The 11,211-nt window shown below is 43.2% G+C and overlaps 1 protein-coding gene across 4 annotated transcripts in view; it reads left to right on the top strand.

Annotated features, from left to right (window-relative positions):
• Positions 1 to 344: 344 nt before the first annotated feature.
• Positions 345 to 11,211, top strand: part of NEDD4L (NEDD4 like E3 ubiquitin protein ligase) — a 299,735-nt gene continuing 288,868 nt past the window's right edge. Inside the window, exon 1 of one of the 4 annotated variants that reach the window (XM_006116556.5) lies at positions 345 to 829. In XM_006116556.5, coding sequence (XP_006116618.1) covers positions 782 to 829 — 48 coding nt within the window. In that variant the 5' untranslated portion in view covers positions 345 to 781. The remainder of the gene's footprint in view (positions 830 to 11,211) is intronic. The other 3 variants (XM_006116558.5, XM_006116559.5, XM_075932622.2) reach the window with 3 other exon arrangements.

Here is an 11,211-nt window from a genome sequence, read left to right as displayed (position 1 = left end):
ACAATACAAAGCCATCTCAGCACTGGGGATAGGAACCAAAAGCGCTGCACAAAGAACAAAGCGGATGGGAAGTCTCTCATTGTAGTGGCCCATTAAGAACCAGCCAAGCAGATTCCTCCACCTCTCTGCAGCATCCCCACACAATCAGGGGCGCGTTAGAGACTGTCAGTCTGTCTGTCTGTCTGTCTCGCCCAGCCCTCCCTCCTCTCCTTTCATTTGCCATTGCTTCCAAAAGGGGGTGGAGGAACGCCAACAAATCAACCGAACTTGGCAGTTTTTCCGCCCCTACCGATGGCGTCTGTGATTGGGCCTGTCAGGCTCTTTCCCCGCCCCAGTGGGCTGCGGCGGCGGCTGGGTCTCCCTGCTGCTGGGAAGGGCCGGGAGTGTGGCTGCGGTTTGTGTGAGCGGCGCGTTGGCCGGGCGAGGAGGCGGCAGCGGCGCGGGGAGCTGAGCGGGGCAGGCTCTGCGCGGCGGCCGCTACCGAGCTGGCCAGCAGCTGAGTCGCGGCGGCGCGAGCTGGGCTTGGGGCTGCCTCTCGCCCCTGTGCTCTGAGCAGCCGCTGCGGGAGCGCCCGCCCCGGCCCCCGTCTGCACCGAGCTCCCTGCCCGAGGGGTGGCGCGGGACTCACCTGGATTTGTCCGGACGCTGGGGCGGGCTGGGCTGCGTGCATCGGCCGGGCAGTGCCCGCTGCTAGCAAGCTCTGCCCCTGCCCGGCCGCGGAGAGGGCTGCCCGGCTTTCGCGTGCTCCTGTGCCGAGCGGGACGCTCGCCCAGCGGGATCCATGGCGAACGGGGCGGTGGAGCCGGTCTATGGACTTTCTGAAGACGAAGTAAGTCGCTCGGGCTTGTGACACTTTTATTCCCGCCCCCCCCCCCCTTCCCAGCCCCTTTCCCGGTTGCGGTCCCCGCCCGCTGCTCGGAGCGGTCCGGCAGCAACGCCTGTGCATCGGCCCGGGGCTGCCCGGCGGAGCGGCAGGAAAGCGTAATGCACCTCGCCGGCACCCAGGCGCGCTGCAGCCCCGAGCCTCCAAGCCGCGGGGCCCCTTGTGCAGCGGAGCCCGGCTCCCCGCCGCGGGGCGCCTGGCTCGGGGGAGCTCCCCCGCTGCATGGATGGCGAGGGTCGGGCAGGCAGCCTGAGCGTAGCCTCCCAGCCCTGGGTGAGCCGGGGCGGCGCTGGGTGTAGGCTGAGGAGCCCTTGGCACCGCGCTGCCGGCAGGTGCTGTAAGGCCGGCGCCCCTTTGCCCCGGTGTCCGCGGAAGGCTGGGTGCGTATGGGGGGTAACGCGCTGGGTCAAGGAGCGAAGGGCTCCGGTTCCCGCGGGCCCCCTATTGCATGGCTGGGGGCGCCGGTGTGTGAGCCGCGCTGCATTACTCAGCACGCAGGTATTTCCTAGCCGCGTGAGCGGGCTGGGGGGCCGGCAGCGGGAGCCTCGCTGGGGTTTCCCTCCCCCTCCCCGGGAGGGAGCGTGGGGTTTGACAGCGGCTTGGCCGTGGGCTGGCTGAGCCATTGTCAGCCTCCGCGTTGGTTTTCAAGGAGGTTCCCGGGAGCCGGGGTTTTCTGTGAGATCCGCGCCGACGACAGCTTCTGGCTGTGTACAAGCACTTGGTATGTCTGCAAGTGTGACTGCAGGTCTTCAGGCACGCCCTGTGTGTGCACTAGAGATTTCCATAATCATGGCTCTGAGCTACCTGCACAAATTATCCTCCTCTGGCAGTGAGGTCACTGCTCAGAGAGATTTTTGCTGTTCGATTTACAGAGGATCTTCCCATAACTGTTGGGACATTGCCTCGTGTCTGCCTCTGCTTGTGTAGCACCTAACACAATGGGTTGCTGACGCTGATGGCCTTGAGTTCTGTCAACTGTACAATTCGGTATAGTGTAAATCTCTTGGTTAGGATTGTCATTTCTGGTTGGATATATTCTGGGCAATTTCATAGTGTACTATCTTTAAAAATTAATTTTTAGGTGTGTTTTTGAATCTCCAGGCCCATCCTGGAGGGTTGGCAACCATTGTTTGAGGAAGGACCCATATATTTAATTTGCCCGTAAAGATATGTGGCATTACTTACGTTATCTTATACATTTCAGTTATGTTGTACAAGCACCCGTTATACCATTCTAGTGTTATGTAGGTCTGCTTTGTTCCTGTTTTCTTATCTGATCTTTTGATCTTTCACCTGGTTAGTAGAAAGGAGGCAGTGTGTCCCAGAAAGTGGCAAGATGCAGGCATTTGGGAACAAAGAACCAGACTTCAGACTGAGGTATTTATTGTAGGTGGAAAGACAGCTGCTGCTCTCAAGTCTTATTTAAGATCTCTGAAAACACTGTGTAGGAATACAAATTGCTCATGACTAAATACTATTTGTCATACATGCCAATATATCTATATCTATATGGGACTAGATGTTTGGGTTGCATGTAAAGTGTTTTTGTATCTGGTAGCTAGTGTCAACATCAACCTTGTATTTAATGGTGTAATGTGGATGGAGCTTGATGTCTAATCCAGTGGTTCCCAAACTTTTTGGCAGCATGCCCCCTTTTTGATTTTTGAGAAACCCTCACGCCCTTCTCCCAAAAAAATAGCAGCAAAACTTGAGCAAAAAAACCTGACTGGGCTCAAAAAACAAATAGCAGTAAAACTTGGGGTGGGATTGATGGGGTGTGGGAGGGAGGAGAGAGGGGGTTTGGGTTGCCTCATGCCCCCTCTGGCATTTCTTCATGCCCCCCAGTTTGGAAACCCATGGTCTAATCAGTCCTGCAGGTCAGCCAAATTATCCAGTGTGTCCCAGTTACAGTATTAACTAGAGCCTTGTGTAGAAAAGTGGGTGGTGCTAACAAATTGAGCTTTTGTAGACACTGACAGAATAATCTACTCTGTCTTGATAGCATTGTTGATGTGCTGTTTGTGGTGAAGAATAATTACCTCTTTTTTTTTGTCAGTAGAGAAATGGTGCTCAGTATAACAAATACCCAAACATATGTTAGTAAACTCTTCCTATTTCATGTATCTTATTGATATCAACTTCAACATTGCCACAGGCGAGCATCTTGATAACAAGGAAACAGATAGTGAATATGATGGGCATCATAGTAGGAGACTGAGTGTAAATACTATTGACTACTCAAATCCTTATTGAAACTGAGGGTTGTGCTCAAATTGAATCAAATGTAGGTGACTGAATTATTGATTTCATGTTAGTTAGGATCCTTTGTGGGTGGGAGTTGGTGAGTTGAGGATTCTTTTGTTTATAAATCTGTGAAAGTGATCAGATGCAAACAAACTTTGTGCAAACATAGAAAAGAGAATGCATTAGAAGGGGTTTAGCTGTTCTAATTATTAAGATAAAGGCAAAATTTGACTGCCATTCCTTTGCTCTCTCATCTGGCTTCATAAGTCTTCTTCATATACTTATCACAAGCAATCTTGCCTACATGTGAATCCCCAGGAGCAAAGTACAACCGAAGCTCATTCTAATAAACTCTCAACATGTCTCCTTGTTTTATTGACTGGGATCATCTAAGCACTTCTAATGTCACCCGTGTGAATCCTATAACTAGGGTTCTATTGTAGCGTGGCCTGTAAAAGGCTCAGAATCATGCATTGATATAGGCCTGTTACTGTAATGTTGGAGGGCTCTAATACTGTAAGTTGAAGAAACAAGTAGGACAACTGGGTGACTGTATTGGCACTGTATCCTGCATCAGTGGAGGTTTGGGACATTCATGTCTCAGAAGATAATAGCGAACACTTACCTGTCAAGAGACCCAAGGCTGAGGATGTTGCTTGCTGCTTTCAGGAGAGTGAGTGAGCTTTCTTTCCTCTGAAACTAGTGCTTATAAAAGATGCTGTGTTTTTCTTCACTTTATGCACAGAATATTTATGGCCTATAGATAGCGCAGGCTTCACATTCTGCTCCACTAGAGTTACTCAACCCTGAACTGGAGGTAATGAGAGGAAAGAAATTCCCAGTCAGGATTAGAAACCTATTGATTGTTAGGAAGAAATGGTCCCTGTCCAGACGAGTTCCTAATCTGAAAAAAACAAGTGCGGTGTTCCTGGTGCCTAGATGCCAATCTAATATTATTTTTTATGTAATATTTTATATGAATAATTTTTATCTTTCTATGCCTCTGGCCTCTTTCTAAAGCTTTTCTAACACTGCTAGCACAAATCCAGCAGTGTTTGTGGAAGGCATGCCTGAGACTACCAGCATGCTGCTTGTTTAGTTGTCTATATGGGTAACAGTTTTCCATTGCTACGGATATATATATATATATATATATATATATATATATATATATATATATATATATATATATATATATATATTTTTAGATATAGACTGGTTTTGAACCAGTAATCTGGTGGTAAAAGAACTTGTATTTCACAAACCATCTTGCTCTTCTGCAGACTTATTAGCGCACACACATTTTTGTATAACAATGTAACTTTTAAATTCTGTTCAGACTTTTTTTATTACTCCTAACGTCTGTGTGCATTTAGATGTTAATAGCCAGTCTAGATTCTACATGCTTATCAATGGAAATCATTCATTTAAAAAATAAGTTTGATGAATTTCATGATTGCCCATATAAATAGCAATGAAATTTGCAAAGAATTGAATGCAAATTTAACTTCTATTCATAAAGTCCTAGGATATTAGTAGGACTATTTGCATGACTAAAGTGAAGCATGTGCTTGAATGTTTGCAGGAGTTGGGCTTAAATTACAGCCTTTGGATAGTACTCACAATTTTCTATAGGCATCTCTCACGCAGAAGTGTTTGTCTTCAAAGAATTTGATAGACCAGAAAGAAAAATCCGAATATAACAAATGCATATTTCCATGTAGAAATAAACATGCATTTCATGTTATGAAACTAATTGAATAAGCAGAACTTGCTGTTGGCTGTAAATAATTTTAAATGTTTAGTTGGTATTTACAAATTCTTCAAGAGATCAGATTCTTTATCTTTAGTAAAGTATTTGGGTACTGCTATGAACACGATGCTCTGGTCAGAGCTTTATAGCTAAAAAATGCTAGTCCTTGGTAATGCGAGAAAAATACTTGAAATTTCCCATCTTGTGTATACTTTATGCCTTCCTCTCTGCACTGCATGCTTTAACTGTAGAGTGTTCATTTGTGCAGTTTCCATTCAAATGGGAGCATCTGGTGTGGAATGAGAACCAGAGATTTTTGCTGGTTTGGGAGAGCTGAGGCAGAGAAAATAAAAAACTACAGACAACCACTTAGGTGAAAAAAAGGAGACTGATAACGTCTGCTCTTGGCAACATGAACAGTACAGATACTGCATGCCCATGCTCCTAAATTCACAGCTATATACCTTACACGACTTTCTACGTGCCTAAGCAATGCCTCTTGCGTGTACGCTTTTACACACCTCAGTGACCAGTTTCTCTATGGTACATAGATACACATGTAACCTCTATAAAGACAGACAAAGTCTATGTGGGCTTCTATTATGGTCCTCAGTTTTCTTGCCTGTGCGCCTTCAAAGCTAAAATATATACTCAAATGATGCTAGAAGGCTAACTTATAGATACTACTACTCAGGCAGGCAGTCTCTCCATTAGAGTTGCCAGGTGTCCGGTTTTGAGCTGGACAGTCCAGTATTTGAGCTTTCTGTTCGGGAAACAAATTGATAAAATATAAATGTCCGGTATTTTCTAAATAAGATGTGACGTAGATTGTGATGTAACGTCAAGTGTGTCTGGTATTTTTGTTGAAACCATCTGGCAACCCTACTCTCTGTATAGTGTTAGTATATTAACAACTTGATAGTTTTTCTCCTCTCTAGGCCAGAATGTTGCCCTTTGTTGCATATGTGCAAAACGCTTTACTTTAAGTTTAGTTACATGCACAGAGCCCAAAGAACATTTTTTTTAATACTTCTTTCAACTTCTTTCTCCCAAGTGTATCTTTGCAAAGATCACATTTTACAGTTCCTTATTCCCATAATTAAGAACCATTTTTAAAAAGGAGAAATATTTGGAGAATAAGTGCCATTAAACACATGAAAGCCATGTCTTCTGATTTTTTTTTCTCCTTTATGCGTTTGCATAGTTCATAGCTTTAACATTGTCTCTACCTTTATTGCATACCTTCTCTACTAGCCAAGGGTTATTTCTAATCTGGAAAAAAAAAGGCAAATAACTTGCACAGTTCTGAGTCCCTCTTTGGTTTAGTTTGTACAGTGTAAGTGACTGTCATAGTTAGTTGCTTTGTGATGCATTATGAGCTGTCACACAGGAACTTGTGTGTGGAAATTGCTGCCTTAAAATACAACAAAGGTGCAGCATGATAGCTCAGATGATAGCCATCACCATACACAGAGATCTCCTTCCTCATTAATTCTCATGCAGTAGTAGACTAGGTCAAGTAATAGGATATGTGCTTGTATTTCGAGTACTAAAGGAATCTCTATGGCCTTGCAGCATTATTGAATAAACAATAATACTGCCTTTAGAAATGAAACCAGACAACTTGAAAATATTATGGGAAGTGATACTAGTTGGATATAGTTGTATCTTAGAGCATCTGTGAAGTCCAGTTAGAGTAAATGTGACAAATCCTGCTGAAGTTTTAGGTGTCTTCTGTGATGGATTTGATGCTGTGGTAACAAGGACTGTAGCTCTTACAGGATTCTCTCTGGTGGTAGATTGCATCACAGATGATGCATTTCGGACATGAGGGTTGGCTTTTTTTGTATGTGGTGTTTGGCTGTACCTGATGGAGTTCTGTTGTTCTGGAGTAATCTCCCTTTAAGGTCACTTGCCTGTTCTGTAGAACATCATTTGCACTGCTAACAAAAATGTGAGCTCAGGTTTCAATGGGATAATGTAACATACTCTCTAAAATTCTAAAAGAAGAAACTGATTTCTTAAATGTGTTTAACCCAGGCTATGACTATCACTAGTTCCCTTGGATCCCGAGGACTTCTTGTTTTTCTGTTCCTGTGGCTGATACTGGAACAGCAGTTTTGCTTTAAATCCTAGTTTCACTTCCTCAAATATATTTGCTTATTCTTAGACCAAGGTAAATTTCTCCAACACCATGGTCCTAAATCCCATCCTTGTTTTTGAAAGGGTCACAGGTGCACATGTGAGTTGTAACCAAACAGTTGGGAGATTTTCTTTTTGTTATGGGAAAGGAAAAGTCAGAACTGGTTGTGAAGTGTGTGTAATTTTGTGTGTGCGCTTTTAAGAGACAAACCTGAATCAGTCGGATCCAAACATTCTGAAGGTCTGCTCAAGATCTGAACTCTTGGGGCTCTCCGTTTTTAAAAAAGATCAAACTCTATAGTGTGGATTTTGTGTGGGGTTTTCTAAACCAAGTACTTGTGAAAATCCCTTTCTTAATTCACATGGAGGTGAGAAAACACTTAACCTATTGAAAGAGATTTTCTGCCTCAAAATTTGTCACATAAGTAATTGTTTGAAAAGGTTAAAAAAAGCCAAAAACAACCACCAAACACTTGATCTGTGATTTATCCTCCCACCTATTCTGAATAGTCTGATAAAACAAACTTCTTGAAGTTAGTCATAACAAACAATATGCTAGTTATAAGCAATCGAAAACATAAAGAAGCAACAATTAATTTTAATGCTTGTTCAAGTATAAGAACTTCTCAACCCTTTTTTGATTTTTCTTAGTGATATTATTTTACTATAAACTAGATTCCTAACACAGTGGGGTCTCATTACATATCACATCTGGTGAAAGGTTAAATTCTGTATTCAGATTACTAAATTGAAATAAACCATTCTCTCTTTGAAGCTAAAATGTAAAGATTTAAATTGAATATATCAGGTACATTGCTATTAAATCCTTTTGTGGGGAACAGTTGAAATGCATAAGTAATGAAACGAGGCCAGTAAAAATTCTCACAAATCAGTCAAAACCCTAGCTTGCAATCCTGAAAACAGGGATTCTTGTTTGCTACACCAATATACAGTAAACTTCCGATAATCCGGCACCTTTAGGACCCAGGGGGTGCCGGATTATCAGATATGCTGGACATATGCTGGACTATTGGAAGGGGAGGCTATGAGGGGTCTGGGGTGGGAGGGATGAGGGGCGGCGCTGCGGGACCAGGCTTATGAAACTGACCAGCGGCTGACTCGGGGAAGCCCGGGCAGAGCAGCTGGGGTGCTGGGGTGGTCCCATAGTGCCGCCCCTCAGCGCTGCGGGACCAACCCGGCAGCACCCCAGCTGCTCTGCCCCAGACTTCCCCAAGTCAGTTGCTGCTGAAACTGAAGCCTGGGGCAGAGCAGCTCCAATTGTCTGGCTGCCTGGAGCACTTCCGGGTTCCATGTGGTGCTGGACTAGCAGGCGTGCCGGACCACTGGATGCTGGAAAACTGGAGTTTTACTGTAGTAAGTTTATTAAACGCTATACATCGCTTTCCTTTTGTTTAAACAGTGTCTTTGGCCTTAATATTTGGCAACTGTTTTGAATAATAAAACACTGAAATGCCATTCTGCTGAGAGAGAACTTTTTTTTAAAAAAATAAAACATAATTGGTGTGTATAACCAATGTACAAAGTGCTAAATGACTATTAAGATATCACCATTAGTAGTCAAGAAATGCAAAAGCTAGCATTGTTGCTGGAAAACAGATTATTATAGTTGAATTGTGTGCTGTATTCAGCAGTCTGTCTTTTATGATGTATTCTACTTTCAGCATAAAAACTAAAATGGAAGCCACCGCTATATTGTCCAAAGTAGCCTAGGAGATTTGACAGGCACCTAACACAAAAAGAATGGTATTCACATCTCACAGTAAGTATAAAAATCCCACCATTGCAGGCTGACTGGTCCCTTTAAAAGTGAACAGGCTCTAGTAGTGAATCTGACTGATTATCTGCTGCTTAATTGGGAAAGGATCTGGGTTTGATAACAGGGGGGGGGGGAAAGAGAGGAAACTGTGGCAGCTTCTCTAACTTGTAGGTGGGCTAGACTTCACTGCCCTTTTCCAGTATCTAAAATAAAGAAAACCCCTCAACTCCTAAAAGAGCATGTCTACACTGGGGAGTTACTTTGAAATAACTCTACTTATTTTGAAATAACAAGATGAGTGTCGAGTGATAGAAATGTAGCCGTGTTAGTCTGGGGTAGCTGAAGCAAAATGCAGGACAATGTAGCACTTTAAAGACTAACAAGATGGTTTATTAGATGATGAGCTTTCGTGGGCCAGACCCACTTCCTCAGATCAAAATCATGAGTGTCCACACTGTCATGCCTGTTGTTTCAAAATAATGGGCTTGTTATTTTGAAGTAACTCCTGCTTGTAAAGAGGAATAGTTGATTTCAAAATAGCTACTTCAGGAGTTATTTCAAAATAACCTGGCAGTGTAGTCATAGCCATAGAAAGTAACTGGAGACTCAGAGTTAAGTCTTAAGGAATTTCAGCAAGGGTTGCACATCAGCCTTCTTAAATTCAAGTACCAAATAAATGAATTTAAATAACTTTATAAAATCTTATGGTGAAGAAACAAATAATAATCTAACATTTACAATGTAACAACCATTTTATAACCCAGATTGTCTTCACAGTTAAACATAAATAAAGAGAAAACAAAAGTAAGACTTGAATAGTTCAGTGTACACACAACACAGTAAGAAGAAACTGACAGAGCCAAAAGCTTAGATTTAGTTCACCAAAGTCTCAGACTGACTCTGATAATCAAATCTGCACCATATGCTAAGTCTGGACCATCTCTTCAACTGAGGATCCCTACAAGCAAGTGAAGTCCAGGCAGACTCTTCCTATGCTGTGGATCACTCCTAGATAGCCAGCTGATAAGTCTGTACAAAGATACAGACTTAAAGAAAACCCTGTTACAAGAAAATACAAAAATGAGAACATCACACTAGATATGCCTCTTTCCCCATTACTACATTTGAAGAAGAGCTAAAGAATCACACTAACTGGACAAGTGAACTAGAACAGTTTGGCTAAAATCAAAATAGCATTCAAAACATACTGTTAACACAAAATGCAGGACGATGTAGCACTTTAAAGACTAACAAGATGGTTTATTAGATGATGAGCTTTCGTGGGCCAGACCCACTTCCTCAGATCAAATAGTGGAAGAAAGTAGTCACAACCATATATACCAAAGGATACAATTAAAAAAATGAACAAATATGAAAAGGACAAATCACATTGCAGAACAGAAGGGGGATGCGGGGTGGGGGGGGGTGGGAAGGGGGAGGAAGGAAGGTAAGTGTCTGTGAATTGCTGATATTAAAGGTAGGGAGAGTGGGATGTTTGTGAGTTAATGGTATTACAGGTGATAATTGGGGAAACTGTCTTGGTAATGGGTGAGAAACTGTTAACACAAGTTAGTTTTCCTCTCCTAGTTTCTGCATGCTAACATGCCCATGTTCCCAGGTAGGGGGTTAACATCCTCATTCTGAAGCACTTTGCAGCAGGTAGTGATGAACAAACAGCCTGTTTTCTGCTCCTGGCTCAGGGTCTCCCAGCTCACAGGGAGCACATGGCCCTTAGAAAAGCAGCTGCCCTCTTTACTTGCTCATGGAGTCTGAATCCAGCAGCAAAGACCCAACCTGCTGGAGCAGACCCTAACTACTACACTGAATTCCAGAATTTTCTGGGTATGGAGAACTAAATCTGCCTAGCAACAGTGACCCAGACACAGCTCACTGCTATCTCCCACTCAGGGGTCTCTTAAAGATATTAGGTGTGTGGGTTACACTTCCACTTATATTAAGTAACCCATGTAGTGTAGACAGATCTTAGAAATTTCTGCTGTTGTTTCTGGAGTTGTTTTTTCTGTTAACCAGGTTAAGAGAACAGCAACTTGACTGTGTTTTTGCTATTAAAAAACAATATAATTGCAGTGGGAACAGTTAATTCATTCCCACCTCAAAACTGGCTGTGGAGGCTCTTGTCAAAATAAAAATCTCACACAGACACACCATTTCAAGCACTGTCTGAGGCTAAATATTTTGGAAAATGATGGGTGTACAGAGGTGGGTAACCTCTCTGAGATGTCACAGACCACGCTAGTAGTCTATAGTTACTTGTAACTGTTGAACATATGTATAAAACAGCAAGGCCAGTTCTATTAGTATAATTGCATATATAGTCTTCTTTCCCATCTTATGTACTGCACAGAGTTTTGATTAGTAAAATAGAGAACTGATTCTTGCATCAAGAGTTTG

Source organism: Pelodiscus sinensis, chromosome 6 (genome assembly GCF_052426305.1).
Source record: "Pelodiscus sinensis isolate ZL-2025 chromosome 6, ASM5242630v1, whole genome shotgun sequence".
Taxonomy (NCBI): Eukaryota; Metazoa; Chordata; order Testudines; family Trionychidae; genus Pelodiscus; species Pelodiscus sinensis.
Note: the sequence above shows the minus strand (reverse complement) of the source record. Positions and strands in the feature narration are given on the sequence as shown.